This window comes from Lissotriton helveticus, chromosome 1_1, assembly GCF_964261635.1.
Source record: "Lissotriton helveticus chromosome 1_1, aLisHel1.1, whole genome shotgun sequence".
Taxonomy (NCBI): Eukaryota; Metazoa; Chordata; class Amphibia; order Caudata; family Salamandridae; genus Lissotriton; species Lissotriton helveticus.
Genome location: NC_136057.1, coordinates 2,143,402,411 through 2,143,420,520, shown reverse-complemented (window position 1 = coordinate 2,143,420,520; position 18,110 = coordinate 2,143,402,411). Strand labels below are relative to the sequence as shown.

General features: G+C 45.8%; 1 protein-coding gene across 2 annotated transcripts in view; it reads right to left on the bottom strand.

Moving 5' to 3' along the window:
• The window catches only part of MTF2 (metal response element binding transcription factor 2), a 421,361-nt gene that overhangs the window by 304,119 nt on the left and 99,132 nt on the right, over window positions 1–18,110 (bottom strand). Inside the window, exons 5-6 of one of the 2 annotated variants that reach the window (XM_078646339.1) lie at window positions 16,107–16,188; window positions 13,462–13,557 (exon numbers count right to left, since the gene is read on the bottom strand). In XM_078646339.1, the coding sequence (XP_078502465.1) occupies window positions 13,462–13,557; window positions 16,107–16,188 (178 nt within the window). Of the gene's footprint in view, window positions 1–13,461; window positions 13,558–15,718; window positions 15,858–16,106; window positions 16,189–18,110 lie in introns of those variants that run through there. The other variant, XM_078646340.1, reaches the window with a different exon arrangement.

Genomic DNA, 18,110 nt, shown 5'->3' with positions numbered 1-18,110 from the left:
AAAAAAGCAATGGCTCGCCCGATAGAATCTGTGGTATCCATGCCACAGCGAATCAGCAATTTAGCGGCCTGACAGCCATCCTGGAGTGGCGGTGTAAGAGTGTCCCGGGTGTCACCAGAGACAGAAGGGAGAAAGCACAAGGGCAAATCCCACAACACGTGAGAACAAGCATTTACAATGCAACGGTCTCGCCTTTGCAAAAAAGTTAGAGCTATTGGCATTGTAAATGACAAACTTTTTATTTATGTGTTTTTGAAAACAGATAAATAAATGGCATTGTCATTTACAATGTAATAGCTTAATCTCTCGCAAATGCGAGACTTATTGTTTTTGGTGTTGTCTTTAGTAAAGTTTAAGCAATACTGTTTGTAATTAGGACAGCCCCCTAGAGGTGGATGGAGGTGAGCCATGTTTACAAGAGTGATGTGTGCAGCGAGGACAGGCCCATAGAAGTGGATAGAGGTGAGCCATGTTTTAAGGGTGATGTCTGCAGCGAGGACAGGCCCATAGAAGTGGATGGAGGGGAGCCATGTTTACAAGATTGACGTGTGCAGCGAGGACAACCCTATAGATGTCAATGGAGGCGAGGCATGTCCACAAGGGTGATGTCTCCAGGGAAGAAACCCCCATAGAAGTCGATGTGTGTGGGCCATGTTTATAAGTGTGACTTCTGCAGAGAAGACAACCCTATAGATGTCAATAGAGGTGAGGCATGTCCATAAGGGTGACTTCTGCAGCGAAGAAAACCCCATAGAAGTCGACGGAGGTGAACCACGTTCATAAGGGCAATGCCTGCAGCGAGGGCAGGGCACCCCAGTAGCAGTCAATGGAGTGAGCAGCGTCTGTACATGTCTGTACTGTGTGCGAAGAGGCCAACCTACAGGAGTCGAGGAGGTGAGCCATGTCTTTAAAGGAGACAGACCTCAGTACCGGGGGCACCCCTATAGAAGTTAAACGAGCGAGCCTGGTCTATAAGTATGTCATCTGCCACAAAGACAACCTTGTGTCGGTCAATGGAGGTTAGCCATGTTTGAAGAGGTGATGTCTGCTTGAGCAAGGACGATCCTATTGAAGTGTATGGAGGTATATTACTCTTGGGAAAGAGATGTAGGTTTCTAGGTGGGTCACCACGATGGGCGTGTCGCCAACCCGCAACAATGATCACTGACGCAGGCCAGGCAGGCATGTGTCCCAAAAGGGCCGTACACTTAGGTAATAAAACGTAGCAGGAGAGTACAACGAAGAGCCCAGGGTCGGTGTGCAATCTGCACGAAGCTTAAAAGAGACATGACTCGAACATGGTAGCCATGCAGGTGGACACCAAACACGAAAAATATTGTGTCAAACATCAAAGCCTTGCACTGAGTGTCTGGGAACAACAAAAGGACGGCTAGTGTAACGAAAACAAGTATGTGTGATTTGTGATGGGATTTTAAACCCCCCCAATTTCGCAAGAAGAAAAGTAAAAGGGTCTAAATGCTGCCTGGAAAACATTGAATGTTGAAATTGTGGAGGGCGAGGTAAGTGTGTTTAGAAGTCGACCCACCACCAAAAAACAGAAGAGCAGTAAAATGTGCACCCCTCGACTCCAACTTCACAACGTTTTTACAATTGGTGCTTGTGCCGTGATTTCATCAAATCCTGACTCCCAACAAGAAGATGCTGGTACGACTACAGCACTCCTTTCATCCACCCGGGAAGGGAGACAGCATGGGGGCACAGGACAGGCCGTGCCTCTAAATACAAAGCAGCTGAGGGATAGCCCAGTGGGTGCAGTTCCTGCTGAAAAGCTTTGCTGTGTGATGCGCAGATGGAATATGCTACTTACCAGTATGCATCTGTTCTTGGCATGTAGGGCTGCTGACATTCATATCTGTGCATAGATCGCCGCCTAGTGTTGGGTCCGGATGATTGCACTTTGTTGTCTTGGAAGAGTCTTCGAAGTATCACGAGATAGGTGACACCTCTGCCTGGACTACAGTGCGCATGGGCATCTTCTCCATCCTCGGATTGTTTTTCGCCATTGTGGCAGAGATGGAGATAGTACAGTAAGAGATGGCCATGCCAGAGATAATGCTGCGACAGGCACCGGGGAGGAGAGCGGGAGATATGAATGTCAGCAGCCCTACATGCCAACAACAGATGCATACTGGTAAGTAGCATATTCCATTCGAGGCATGTGGGCTGCTGAATTCATATTGGGCATAGACTGTATAGCAGTATCTCCTCTAGCGGTGGTTACCTGTGCCAGCTGACATTGTTACACTTGATGATTGGAATACTGTACTAGAAAGATCACAGAAAAGTGTACTTTTTATATCACGGTCTGTCATACCTGTGGAATATTTGCAGACTGCCCCCCCTTTTTTTGCCTTTGTATGTATGTCATTTGGTTTTGTATTTGTGATAGCTGGACACAGGTTGTGTCCCGCTTGGTAAATTGTTCTGACAAAATTTTGATATATATTACTATTTATGCTAATAAAAAGTCTGTCCGGCGGGACAGTAAAATATAGATTCCAATTTTGGTCTATATTTATCTGGATTGCTTTATTGTCTCTAGCGTTTGGGACCATTGTTTTTTGTAATACGATATACCCCCAAAGGTCCCAGACCAATTGCTACTTTTGGGTTCCCTTGTTTCTTGTAATGACCTGTGCCAGCTGCAGCAGTTTGAAAAAGAGTTTTGAGGACAGCCTGGCCTACAGCAGCTTGCTGTTTTGCTTGCACGTCTACACAGTAGTGTTTTGTGAAAGTGTGTATGGTGGTCCATGTGGCTGCCTTACAAATGTCTTCAAGAGGAATATTCCTTAGGAAAGCCATGGATGCCCCCATTTTTCTTGTAGAGTGTGCTCTTGGGGGGGGGACGGTTAAAGTGCGTTTTGCCTTTTGATAACATATTTGAATGCATTTAACTATCCATCTGGCTATTCCTGACTTTGATATAGGATTTCCCTTGTGTTGTGGTGCAAAAGCAACAAATAGTTGCTTTGTCTTTCTAAACGATTTAGTTCTGTCCACATAATAAAGTAGAGCTCATTTTACATCTAATGTAAGTAGGGCTCTCTCAGCTACTGACTGGATTTTGAAAGAATACTGGCAGTTCTATTGATTGATTAATATGGAAATTGGATACGACCTTTGGCATGAACTTAGGGTTTGTTCTAAGAACCACCCTGTTGGCATGTACTTGCATGAAAGGTTCTTGGATTGTTAGTGCTTGTAATTCGCTTACTCTTCTGAGTGAGGTAATGGCAACCAAGAATGCTACCCTCCACGTTAAGAATTGTAGTTCGCATGAGTGTAGCGGTTCGAAAGGAGGTCCCATAAGTCTGGTAAGCACTATATTTAGATTCCAGACAGGGGCAGAGGGGTGCCTTGGAGGGATCACCCTTTTTAGACCCTCCATGAAGGCTTTGATTGCTGGTACTCTAAACAGTGAAAGGTGTTGCCTGTTTTGAAGGTATGCTGCTATAGCAGCGAGGTGTAGTCGTATCGAAGAGTATGCTAAGTTGCATCTTTGTAGATGCAGCAGGTAACATATGTTTTGTATAGAAGCGTCTAATGGGTTGATTTGGTTATTGTTGCAGTAAATAACAAATCTTCCATTTAGCTGCATAGCACGCTTGTGTAGTTGGTCGTCTTGCCTCCCTAATGATGTTCATGCAGTCTGGAGGCAAGTTAAGGTATCCAAACTCTAAGAGTTCAGGAGCCAGATCGCTAGGTTCATCTGATTGGGATCTGGGTGTCTGATTTCTCCATGGTTCTGAGTTACAAGATGGGGTGCGAGGCACAGTCTTTGATGGGGAACTACTGAAAGTTCCAGGAACGTTGTGTACCAAGGTTGTCTCGCCCATGTGGGAGCAACTAGGATTAGTGTGAGTGAGTGAGTGTTGCCGCAGTTTGCGCGCCACCAGCGGAATCAGCGGTGCTGGGGGAGAAGCGTACGCAAATCTGCCTGACCAGTTCATCCATATCGCATTGCCCTGTGACAACGGATGTGGGAACCTGGCGGCAAAGTACTGGCATTTCAAGTATTCTTTTGAGGCAAACAGGTCTATCTCTGGGTGACCCCACTGTTCGAAGAATGGCTGGATAACTTGGGGGTGAATCTCCCATTTGTGTAGTTGTTGGCTGTGCCTGCTGAGCAGGTCCGCTATCTGATTGTCCTTCCCTGGAAGGTGTTCTGCTAGGAGAAATATTTTTGGGGGAATCGCCCACTTCCATATGCTTTGTGTCAGGTGGGACAGCTGTGGAGAGTGCGTTCCTCCCGGTTTCTGGATATAGTACGTTGCGGTCATGTTGTCCGTCCGGATCAACACAGTCTTGCTGTACAAGTATTTCTGGAATGCTATCAGGGCTAGAAATATCGCTAGCAACTCTAGTTGGTTGATATGCAGTTTCTTTTGTTTGGTTGTCCAGAGCCCTTGTACTGTGTATTGAAGGAGATGGGCTCCCCAGCCTGTAGGTGATGCGTCCGCTGTTAGTACTAGTTGTGGAACCGGCTCTTGGAACAGTGGCCCCTTGGAAAGGTTTTGTGGGTTCCACTACTGCAGAGAGTTGTGAGCGCGACTGTCTACCAACACTAGGTCTTTTAGTTGTCCTCGAGCCTGGTTCCATTGCCGTGCTAGGCATTCTTGTAAGGGACGCATTTGAAGTCTGGCATGGGGGACAATGAATATGCAGGAGGCCATCATGCCTATGAGCTGCATAAAGACTCGAGCTGGCAGAGAGTGTTGTGGCAGAAATTTGTGAATAAGTATCTGCATGCTGGCTATCCTTGCTGAGTTTGGTTATGCCTTTGCAATGGAGGTGTCTATAGTGGCTCCCAGATATTGTTGTGTGTGGGATGGTTGCAGATGCATTTTTGGGTAGTTTATCGAAAACCCTAGGCTGTGTTGCAACTGAAGTGTTTGAGACGTGTGTGTTGCACACTGTCGGTACGATTTTGCTTGTATTAGCCAATCGTCTAGATAAGGGAACACATGGATGTGTTGCCTTCTGAGATGTGCTGCCACTGTCGCTAAGCATTTTGTAAACACTCTTGGAGCCGTGGTAACCCCGAAGGGCAAAACCTTGAATTGGTAGTGTTGACCGTCTATTGTGAACCGGAGATATTTTCTGTGGGCTGGATGGATAGGTATGTGAAAATACGCATCCTTGAGGTCCAGTGTTGCTAGGAAGTCTCCTTGTTGTAGCAACAGAAGCACTTGCTGTAGTGTGATCATATGGAAGTGCTCCGACAGTATGTATTGATTTAGGGGTCTGAGGACCAATATTGGTCTAAGGGAACCGTCCTTCTTGGGAATAAGGAAGTATAGGGAGTATACTCCTGTCCCTCGCTGGTGGAAAGGGACTGGCTCTATGGCCCCCTTTTCCAGCATGCATTTCACCTCTTGTTGGAGCAGGGTGATTTGTTCTGTGGACATCGGACGATGTCTGGGTGGTATGTTTGGTGGTGTAGAAGTGAGTTCTAGGCAATAACCATACTGGATAATTTTTCTCACCCACCTGTCCGTGGTAATTGCATGCCAGACAGGTAGGAACTGTTGGAGTCTGCCTCCGACCGGTGTTAGGTGGTCTGGAGGTAGCGTGATGAAGTCACTGTTTTGTGGCAGTGGAGGCTCTGGTGTTATTGCCTCCACGTCCTCTTCCCTTATTATTGTTGCCCCTATAACCTCCTCTGTTTGAGTTTTTGGTGAAGGAACCTTGTGTGTTGCTTTTGTATGAGGATGACGTCTGCGAGTATTTCCTCGTGTAGTTGCTCTGTATGAGGAGCGTCGAAAGGAGCCTCTATGTTGCTGAAACTGTAATGCCCCCATTGATTTTGTGGTTTCTGTGTCTTTTTTCATTTTGTCTAAAATGGTGTCGACAGCAGGCCCAAATAGAAAGTTCTGATTGACTGGCTGGTTAAGAATGGTGGACTGCACCTCGTTCTTAAAGCCGGAAATGCGCAGCCATGCATGTCTGCGTAGTAAGACGCTAGTGTTAATAGACCTGGCTGCGGTGTCTGCTGCGTCAAGCGCACATTTGGAGGAGTTTGAAATTAATTTTCCCTCCTGTATGAGGTCATCAGCTTGTGCTTTAAAAGGATCAGGTAAGTGTTACATTAGGCTTTCGAGCTGGTCATAATGTGCCCTGTCGTAACGAGCCAGTAGGGCTTGTGTATTAGCAATCCTCCATGAGTTGGAGGCTTCGGCTGCTACCCTTTTACCGGACGCCTCTAGTATCTTTGATTCCTTATCTGGGGGAGGTGCTTCCTCCGTTGTTTGGGAGTTTTCCCTTTTACGTGCATTAGCCACTACCAGTGAGTCTAATGGTAACTGCCCTCTGATGTAGGTAGGGTCTGTAGGGGCTGCTCTATACTTCTTCTCTATCCTGGGATTGATTACTCGTGCCCTGGCTGTATCCTTAAATATGTCAGGTGCGTGTTTTAGGCTATGGGCTTCGGTACAGCACCCTTCTTGTCGGCGACCTTTGCCGGGTCGACGGTTTTCGGTACAGCGGGCTTGCTCGGGTCGGTGACCTTTTTTGGTTCGGCGCCCTTTGGCTGTGTGTCCTTGTTCGGTTCGACTACCCTTTTGAGGGTCGACGCTTTTTGGCTGAGCGGCCTTTTTGTGGTCGGCAGTCTTCTTTGGCTCGACGCTTTCGGGCTGTACGGCCTTTTTCGGGTCGACGCCCTTCGGGTCGAGGACCTTCTTTGGCTCTGGAACCTTCTTAGGGATGATGGTACTTGGCCCTGGCCCTTCCCGGATCTCACAGAGCGAACCGCGGCCGCGACCTCCTCGACAGAGTGTCGAGTCCATCAGCTCCCTATCCAGATCCGACAAGCAGGGCAAAGCAATATCCCTAAGAAGCAGATGCGAGTCCTGTTCCAGTCTATCCGAAACGGGGGAGTACACGGTTTGGAAATACTCAGAAAAACACTCCACAATCTCAACTGGGTCAGTCACTCTCACACCATCCGACTTCTCAATCAAAGGAACCACGCGACTAGCCCTCTCCCTCTTGTCCAACCAAGCAATCAACTTTCCGGCCTTATCACCCACGTCATACAAACGACCTTGCTGCTCCCTGCTCATCACCTTAGCGGCATCAGTGACCAATGCTCTATAGTCAGTCTGTTTGAGGCTGAGAAGGTGCAACCTGTCCTGGGTGCAATCAGATTCCATGTCTTTTTCTATGTCTGATATCTCAGTTTCAAGTCGGACCACTGCCTCACACCCAGAAGAGGTGTGGCGCCGCGGCCAGGGCGACTGACGCTGGAATCTGGGGACCACGGTTCGATCCCCGGCTCCGGCGGCAGGTCAGCCCAGCACCATGTGACTCTGGGCAATAGCTCGCTTAATCTTCCCGACGGCCCCCAGCGCCTAGAGACCCTTATGGGTGATTGTGCGCTTTACAAATGTGGACTTTACTTTACACCTACGCTTATTAGCGTCATTAATTAACGATAAGGCGTGACCGCGGATGACGGTCTTATAGGCTTCCCATAGCGAGACAGACGATGACACAGACCCCACATTATCCACGAAATAATGGTTGAGTGATTTGATCAGTTCCGTTCGGATCTTAGGGTTACGGAGATACCAAGGGTTGATCGGGGCTACCAGGCCCTCAGTTCCCGGCCCAGTTTCCATTACAAGCCATAAGGGGGAGTGATCTGAAATACCCTTAGCCAAGTGTTTGATTTCTTTAACCAACGGGGCCTGTGTTGCGAGCATCAGGATATAGTCTAGTCTCGAGAGGCTACCGTGTGCACCAGAGTGAAAGGTGTATTGCAATTGTCCAGGGTGCAGCAGCCTCCAGCAGTCTATCAATCCCAGAGTGTCAAGGAAGCCACCCAGCCAAGACTGGGACCTCCCATGATCCCTAGGTGGGTAGCGATCGCTAGTACCGGAGACCACGGAGTTGAAATCGCCACCCACCACAAGAATGCCTTCTGGGAGCCCCAGTAACACCCTCCCCAGATCAGCAAAGGTCGTAGCCTGAAGGCCAGATGGGACGTAAACGGAGAGCAGAGAGATGACTTTCCCCTCCCACCGTCCAGTAATGGCGGCATATCGCCCCCTGTCGTCAAGAATGACGGCGTCGATCGAGGGGGAGGGAGGCCCTGACCAGGATACCCGCCCCCCCTAGAGCCAGTGGTGAGTGTGCAAGGAGACGGTAGCCCCTTCGATTCATAGCATGACATGTATTGCCTATCAAGTGTGTCTCTTGCAACAGCACGATATCAGGGGAGAGACGTCTCAAGAGTTGTAACACCACACCACGTTTTATCCTGTCCCCCAACCCGTTAACATTCCAACATAGCAATTTTAGCCCCCTACCCCCCATCCCGAACCTGGTCGCAGCATCCACCCCACATTAGTCGCAACAGCCAAGTCCAAAAGTCCATCAATATAGTGCCTTGAAATGAGCAAAACAGAAACTCCCCCCCCCCAGTCTACCCCGGAAACAATACCCCCCACCCTGCACCCCTGCGTTAGACTCAAAGGCCCCCCCCAACTTGCAGTGTGCCTGTCGCCCTAGCAAATAACTAATCTACGAAAAGAAACCCCCCCAAAGAGGAAGAGACCCACGTCCTCCGCCACCTCTGGAAACCAGCTCAATTAAAGCGAATTAAAGGGTCCGCAAACCATAGCTGAAAGATCTATAAGTCCAGCGAACCAAATCCCATTACTATTCCTGTTCCATCGGGCCACCTCCGGCTCCACCAGAGTACTCAGGATGTTCCTGCCGCCTGGGCAGCGTGTCAAGCCAGTCACTTGCAGCCTCAGGGTGATCAAAGAAGAACGTCCGATCTCCATGTACCACACGTAGCCGAGCTGGAAATAGCATTGCGTATTTCATGTCCCTGTCTCTCAATCGTCGCTTCACTCCCTGAAACCCCATCCTCTGTTTCTGCACCAACTGAGTGAAGTCTGGGTAGAAACTCACCGTCGTATTCTCAAATTTCGTGGGGCCACCCAGTCGCGACGCCTGCAGGATAGCGTCCCGATCACGGAAATTGAATATCCTGGCAATTATGGGCCGCGGGGTAGCACCCAGCTTAGGTTTACCACCCGGCACTCTGTGCGCCCGCTCCACCGCAAAGAATTTACTCAGGCCTTTGGGTGCAAGATGGTGGACGATGAGGTCCTCCACGATGAGGTCAACGTTTAAGTCAAATCCGCGGCGTAGGAGGATCCGGACCAAAATCGAAACCGAAAGCCACGTCCAGGGTCGAGAGTCGGATCAGGGGCAACCGCTGTTGTTCAATTACCGCCCAGGCAGATATCAACTCGAGCCCGAGGCAGATCCGTGGAGCAGGCCAGGAAAGTTCAGATTGTCATAAAATCGGTTCCCTTAGACCAAATCAATTTTTGAAAGCAGCTAGCAAATCAGCTGGGTTGCATCGTCAATGATCCGTCGTCAGAAACAGGATTATAGTCAGGATAAGTGCTGGAGGTGGCGAAGGTCCGGGAGCCCTGTGCTCACGCGACCATCCCGGTTGCGCGCGAAGCTCCTCCTCGACCAGAGCCTTTGATAACGGGGTAATTGGTGTCGGGGGCTGTGTACTCACGATTTGCCCCGGTGGGATCTCGTCATCGGAGTCCGAGTAGTCCTCGACGGTGACAATCTCTAGGTCCGAATCTGGAGCTTCCGGTAGTTCTTGGTCATCATCAAATATGTTGTCCGGTTCCGGTGCCTGTCGTGGCATCTCTTGCCTAGCGGCCCGTCGGATCCGTATGGTTTTCTTTGACCGAAACTGGGCGCAGGCTGGGCAGGTTTCTTCCCTATGGTCTGGGGGAAAGGCACTTGTTGCATACTGAGTGTTTGTCAGTATGTGGAAACTTTGAGTGGCATTGTGGGCACCTTTTGAACAGGCTTCTTTCCATCGACGCAGGCTCACGTGGCGTCGAAAAGGCCCAACGGCCTGCGTCGGCGACATAGTCGAGATGGAAAGCTTGATCGAGTAGAGAGGTACCAAACGAGAACAATACCGTCTAAGTCGAAGGCCTTTTGGCCTTTAGAAAAGTTTGAAGTTGGAGTAACATCCGAACCCAATGGCGGAAAAAAACAATCTGAGGATGGAGAAGATGCCCATGCGCACTGTAGTCCAGGGGAGGAGTCACCTATCTCGTGATACTTAGAAGACTCTTCCAAGACAACAAAGTGCAATCATCCGGACCCAACACTAGGCGGCTATCTATGCACAGATATGAATTCAGCAGCCCACATGCCTCGAACATTGGGTTCTAACAGCTGACTCTGGTGACAACTGAAGTACCGGTGACCACAACAATGACGCTGTAAAGATAGCGCCACTTCAACAGGTGATGCGAGCTATGCAACCGCCTTCTATCATTTTTACAGCAGACGGGGTCTTTTTATGTATTCTTTTATTGCATTTATTTTCTATAGTCCTCACAGGCTTCAGAGCCTCTAGCTCTTAGGGTAATGGCTGCTGGTATTATAATACTTGTCTGTTCCAATAGGCTGCAGGCGATGTAATTCACAGTGTCACACTTGATGTAACCCCACAAAATAATAAAACAAGCAACTTAAAAATAAAAATCTGCCTTTGCCACTTAGTGGTGCCCCACGAGGCCTTCGGGACTGAAAGGCAATTCTGCCCGTCACAGGTTTTTTGTTGTACATTTGGAGTGTCATCTATATAGAGTCCCCAGAGCCCCCACTCCTCCACAAAACGTTAATAATAAAATTACAGCCATCTGAGAGCCGCGTCTCCCTTTCAAAGCGAGGCCTGCGAGGGCTATTACCCTCAATTACTAGTTGCTGTCCACTCTTCCTAGCTGCGGGGTTAAACTCTGAGCACTTTCCTTTGAAGTTGTGATCCTTTTATCTGTGGCCGGACTGAGGAATTTAAGGAGAACCGTCATAAACAGGGGGGGGACGCCGAATAAAAGGTGTAATCCCTTTAAAAGGGTCCCTCAGCTGGGGGAGGGGTGCCGCTTCCTGTCACAGCGCTCCCAAAAAGCCGCCAGCCATTTTCAAATAATCACAAAAAAATAAAGCAAATGTGATAGTTTAGGGAAGAAAGGAGAGGGTGGGAGCGCAGCATCAAAGCCGGGGGTTAATGGTGGCATAATGAAGCAAAAAAGAAACAAGTGGATTGCGCTCTAAAATCACTCCTTTGATGTCCGACATAGTACGTAACACTGTTAAGGGGTTTCGGGTTTTCATTCACTTCAATGGATGAGAAATGGCTGCTCAAGGGAAGGCCCGCCCCTCACAGGCTGCTTCGTGGACGGGAAAGTTTAATTTCGCTTTCCTCCTATCAGTGAAGTTAAATTGGCCCTCCTGTGGGTTTTGTTTTTTTTCGCTACTTTTGAAGCCTGGGATTTTTGGCAGAGCGGATTTCGTGGCTCTGCCCTGGAAATCTGGGAGAAGAGTTGCAGGCAGAAGGGAAACTGCTGGGTGAACTTAAAGTGCTTCTTTGATAAACTTTTTTATCCTATTTTTAACGCCTGTCCGAGAAGGAGATTTAAATGTCGGGAGGGTGTTTGATCACAACAAAGGAGCCGCCAAAAAGGTCTCATAGAAGCGAGTGAGGGGATAGAGCGGTTGCGTAAGCCCAGTCCTTTTCAGACTGAGAGGCGTGTTTTTGACTGTTGTTTACAGCCTAGAAAGAAAGTAAAAAAACACGCCCCCCATTCTGAAAAGGACGGGGCTTAGATCGAAAGAAGAACGTCACTAGGACCTCTTCTCCAATGGCTGGCCACCGTTTAGGAGGCCAGCCAATAGAGAAAAGGGGCGGGGCTTAACCTAGCTAGTTATGTTCACTCTACCCCGTTAAGTCTGGCCAGCGAGACTGCGCGTGTGCACAGTCTTTCGCAGGCGGAGACCTAAAAACGGCCTAGAACACAGGTGACATTCAGGCACCGCAAAGCGGAACGGGTGGCAGAAAAGATATATCAACCAAGAGCATCTAGACTTTTAGACTTCCTGTCTGGAGGGACGTCAGGCAGGGCGCCGAAGTCAGGGGAGTCTGTAGTAGTCTGAACCACAAAGCTGCACAAAGTAGGATGTCGGAAGAGGCAGAGCGGGTCTCCAGGAACAGTATCGTGTCTATGAGCTACAGACGGTCCGCTGAAGCCCTTGAAACGGGATTAGCCCAAAAGCGCAACAGAATATCAAAGAGGGCTGAAGGGGAGTACAGGCTCAGCCCCCATCTGGCCCTGATGAAGCAGCCCAGTTAGGGGATCAATGGCCACCTCTACAGAAGGAAGCTGCAGCTCCAGAATCACAGCAACTCTACACAAAAGCTTAACAAAAGCAGAGCTAGCCTCAGTACGAAGGCTAGGAGAAGAAAACAAACACGAGGATGGTCCACGCCACTTGCGTCACCAAGGTCAGACACCCAATGAAACTCGGGAGGAGGCTAAATAGTGTCACTCGTGTCAAAGACATCACCAAATACTAGTTTACCGGCGGGAAAATAGCAAGGGGCTCCTCTGAAGGCGGAGGAAGTTAGCTAAAAAAGAAGTGTTCTGCCGACGTCACTCCAGACGTTAAAAGAGCTGGCACCTCAGCATCAGGGAGGAGAGACATAGTAACAACAATTAGCACAGTGGACATCAATGTCGGCGAATCCAACATTGGCATCACAGGAGTTAACCTTGATGGCTGTGCACAGGAGCCGAGATGGATTTGATGACTGATCCAGAGGGCCTCACTGACACAGAAGGAGTTTCCTCCTGCTTCAAGTCAATCAAGGCTTCTCGGTCCTCCTTGGGCCCAGAGACACGCACCAGTGGGAGCGCATATTGCAAATTAAACACTCGGTTGCTTTAAGGCCATCCCTATGTCTTTTACAAGTGTATAATGTGGCAATGTCTAGGGTCACCAATACCGTATTATTCTTGTCCCACCGTACATCATATATACACTTTAGGAAATCAGTGGAGTCTTTAATAAACTATGTTAATGTCCATACAATAGGATTCAGAAAGTAGTCTATATATTTCGAAGCATTCTCAAATAAACTGCCACAAGAGAAAATAATATGCCTCCCTGGTGGATTAGTGGTGCTCTTATGCACCTTTGGGAGCATATAGAATACTGGTAAAACAGGCTTTTATTTTTTAATGAACTTGAACTCATCCCAACTGAGTAGCTCATCCTGTTTCTTTACTCTTTGGAGTGCCGGCTGATTTCAGCTAGCGGTAATCACATTTTTGGATATATATATCATTGGTACCTTATCAAAAAGAGACTTCTTGTGTTAATTCAGAGTCTGACTTATCAGAGCACAAACAACCTTATACTTTAAAGTTACAGGCGACACTATTTAAATAAAACAATTAGATGTTAACATAACAGCTACGTCTATATGGATATTCAACTAGCCTAGTCATTGTGGAAGTCAGTAGGAAAAGAAGAAACAGTGACCAATGCTTTCACATCAAGGAAATAAGAGGATATGTGATGCACAATGCATACTAAAAAACATACCTTGGCCACATTTATCACATATCACCATTTCATTAGGTGCTTCTGAATACTCTTCCTGGCATACTGAGCAGACCATTTCCCCACTCTCAGCGGCCCCTGGGAAACATAGATAAATACACATGTAAAGTTACAGGGGGAATAAAACAAGCAACGTTTGTCCCGAGTAGCCATCCATAAATCCGTAAAATTCTTCTGTCTCTTTATGTAATGAAACCCTCGTACATTTGAACCATTGTAAAGATTAATTACATTAACCTCACTTTAATGGGGACTGTCTTGGAAGAAGGGTGATTACTCATTTCTATCATAATCTGTCCCAGGTCATCTGATTAGAGAAAGATTTTGTTTGGCTTCTTACAAGTGTAGTGTTAGACACAAAGCCTTCACAGATATCACCCGTATTTCACCTAAAAACATCAATAAGCTATTCACATTTGCAGGTTATTGGACACAATATACATGAATCCAGATCAGAAGCATGTGTTAAAATCATTTTCCTACACATATTTTGCAAAAATGTGTTTCCGAAAAAGTCTTATAATAATCTTTACCTCCGTAACATCTAATATTTTCATTATATTTTGTATCACAAAAAAACTACATTGTGCCTAATATTTTTATCCTAATTGGACAATACACTTTCCCAAATTATATTTATTAACCATTAATAAACAACATTTATAAAATATGAAAAAATATTTAAATTCTGCAATAAAATTTTACAATTTAAAATGAGCATTGAAAAAATCTAAGTAAAAGTAATTCCAGGAGGTCAATAGGTTTGTACCAACTTGCTCAGAAATGTGTATTTGAAAGCCTGTGGTTTGTTTGAAGAGCATGTGCAGAGGGTTTCTCGCCATAGGTGAGGTTAAAGTAGAGAAAAGCTTTAGCATTACTGGGGGTATTTTCAACCCAGACCTCCTTCCCTAATTGACTCGCTTATCAACTATATAAACATATGTGAGTCTATCTTTTTGTTTTTTAACTCCAGATTTAATACAAAAGATTAAATTGAATAAAATAATGTTAAGGGGAGGTTAAACGTACAAAAAGATGTTTTGGTCAAATTGAAAATGCATAGAAACAAACAGGGTGTTTGTAAAATGCGTTTTACAAACATGTGTTTATGTAAAGAAGTTTAAGAAACAAATGACACTATCTCCACACATAGTACTCTCAACTAAAGCAGCTGAAAAACGAATGAGCTCCAACCATTAATTCCATCTCAGTCACACAATTGTTAACCCACAAATGATCTCTCAAAGATGAAAGTCTTACCTACCATTGTGCAGTAAATATAACCACTATGGTTATGTGCTAAAATCACTTTTCCACTTTAATACATTTTATAAAGTTCATAGAATATTTGTGAATGACAAAAGCAGGCTACAATCGTGCATCTCACTTAACTCACTTTTAAGTGGTAAAAGATTATTAGCGATATGGTATTAATGAACTTTTTCACTTTCATATTGTTGGTCAAAAGGTTTTATCAGAGGGGAAACATATGAGCTGTAGCAACAAAACGTTAGTCACATTTAAGAAACGGATCATATTCTTCCAAGTAGAGTTCATGTACATCTCGCATTGATGTTGCCTAAACCATATTTCCATTATGAAAAAAAGATTTAAAATGTACATGAGAAAAGCAAGATACCTAAAACAAATTCAAAAGTGTCATAAAACCAGTTCAGCACCCATAATGTTGATATAAAAGCACCATTAAAAGAGCATTTAAAACCTTATGTTAAGCCACTGACCAGGTGTACATAAAGAAATAAAAGTACCATTAAAAGAGAATGTAATCCTTGTGTTAAGACATTTAGGAGGTGTACAGAAAGATCAGGCAGAAGGCTCTGGCAGGCAGCCAGGTTGCATTATTTACAGAGAAGTAGTGCAAGGTTTAAGGTGTCAAAACCATACAGAAGAGATAAAGCAGACTACGGCTGTTCGTAATACCCAAACTATTGGGCAACATAACGATTAGAATGGCAGCAGTTTTGGAAAGATTAAGATAAACGGAAGTAAACGTATGGTGGTGACTAGCCTTTTCACCCAAAGTTTGAGAGGATGCACCCGGGGTTGATAGTGATCAATCAAATTATGGGACCATGCACTTTTTTCACTGTTCATGTGAAACAAGGTGGCCCAGCCCAAATTCCAGTGAGGTGTCACCCACATTCAAATTAAGTTCCAGCAGACATGAAGGTTGCTTGTCTCGGAGACTGACTTGGTTGGCTCTGAACTACCATCTCACCTCCCAGAGTAGAGTTGATGCACAATGGCTGGCAGCGTGTGAAAACTAACTCCTGTGCAGGACTTCCAAGTTCCAGTGTATTTACAGCCGCATTTACCAGGAACACTATGTTGACACAGAGTGCCTAGAAGCAAATCACTTTGTAGAGTGTGCTATACAAAGATAGAGAAAATAAAAACTGAGCCAGGAAGGTAGATGTTAATCATGCCAGACGAGCAAGATACAATAAGCGAAGTATGCACACAAGTCGTTGATCAAGCACACAATTCACTTAATCACCACATTTTCATAATCATAACAATTTTAAGACAACCATTATAAAGGAGGATGTAAGCACTGAGTTTTCAACTAACAAGCTACAGGCATAGATAAGTTTCACAATACTTGCCAGTTTGTATATCCTTCCAGAGAACCCAGGACTTTGAACTGTCTTCAAATGCGATGAAGCAACTCTGATTAATTGTGTTTATCTGGAACAAAACCGACAAAGCTTTCAGAACAATATCATAATCACTGAAATTCAAATTTTAGGTTTCTACAAAATGTGGAGTGGGTAAAGCCAATATCTGTAGGGTGCTTAAGAAAAAACATTTGTCAGTCAACCATGCTGGTATATAACCTTCAGTTAGTCGCACAATAAAAGCTGTAACATCATACACTTTTTTATATGAATTTGCAATTTGCTTTCACACCATCTCCCGTTAGGAGGCTTGAGCTTGCTAAAAACATCTTTCAGAGCACTGTCGTACAATACCATTATTGTTCAGATACTCTCCAAAAAGAATAGTATCCTAATAGTCTTGCACTACTGCAGGGCTGGTGTATTCAATTTGGCAGATTAATCAAGTTGTAAGCCGTGCTATGTCGTACAAGGTTAAGTGTCACCTTGTATCGTTTCGAGACCCCGTATTAGGTCTCCCGGAGGGCAACTCACCACGCCACTTCTAATCGTGTGTGAGCGAAACCCTCTGAAAACAGAAAACATCTGCTTTTCACCTTCATAATAATAAGATTTATTTAATAGGAGTCTCCCTAAACCTATTTTACATCACACTTACTACGCTACTCACTTCAGTTCACATACCATCACTCACCAAACGGCTTTATCAAAAACAACTCCGCCAAAGAGCCCCTTTGCAGGTGCCTGTCGGGCATTGCAAAGACGACGAGGCGCATGCCCAAATGTTGAAGCATGACACCTTTCGGGGTGCGCGAGGGCACTTCCTCCAACTGGAGGTTATTCCAGAGACCTGACTACCACTTTTATCCTTAGGAACTGCACACCCATACATTTAACCTATTACTATTAGGGAGTACGTGTGCTGGACCTGTCCAAAAAACTCATGGTTCCTCTTTTTCTAGTGAACGGTAGTTACCATAATTTGGTGCACTTTTACAAGGTACTTAACGAGGCCCGATTAACCTCAAAAGGACATTCCAATGCTGGTGCCGATTTAGACCGGTAGTTGTTTGATAGTTATTGATTGAATACGTTTCAACCAAGTAATAGGAGCTTATAGAAGGTTTACAGGTATACCTGAGAAAATGACGGCTGAAAAACCTCTTTACGTCCAGAGAAAGCTAGGGTGTGTTGGGGGATCAATGGTAGTTGCTCTTGAAAGCATTTTCTGTCACTGGTCCATAGCACAATAAAGGACTACCAACATTTGTATGTTCTTTGACAACATCAACCAGGTATTCGGTCTGCAAATCAAGATCCCTTTCCTAAGCAGCTCTTAAAGGCAGATTTGCCATGCTGCTAGAGCCGTTTCAGCTCAAGATGGACGTACTTGAGAAAGAAACTTTAGAGCATTCACCTCTTAAAGCTGTGGAGAAAAGGAGAACTCTACAGGGACAAAAACAAACAGCAGACTGAGGCGCCTTATAGAGCAGCTTCTCCATGAGTAGGTTTTGAGGTGCCTTTGAAAGACAACCACTTAAGCTTCTCATTCAATTGAAGTTCACATGATCATTTCCCACTCCTGTCTTCAGAAAATACTTGTTGAAATTGTAATGAACTGCGACGCAACCATGAAACTGAAATCCAATCCACCAAGAATGAAACCACATTTTTTCATTATTCTATCTATGTGACATGGCTCCTTGCTACTTTTTGACTTGGTTAGATCAACATGATTAATTACCGAACAAGGAAGATTAGGTGGTAATGCCCAGAATTCTTCAGCAGTAACTTTCTTTATACCCAGTCATCTATTTTAAGTCATGTCATCTCCCACTTGCCCCTATATGCCGGGTGGCTCTGGCAAAAATGATCATAGTCCCTCGACTGTTGTATTACTTCGCTAACCTTCCGGTCGTCCCACCCAGACATTTCTTTCGTGAGCTAGATATGCTCCTTCGATCACTGGTGTGGGGTAGTGGCCGACATAGA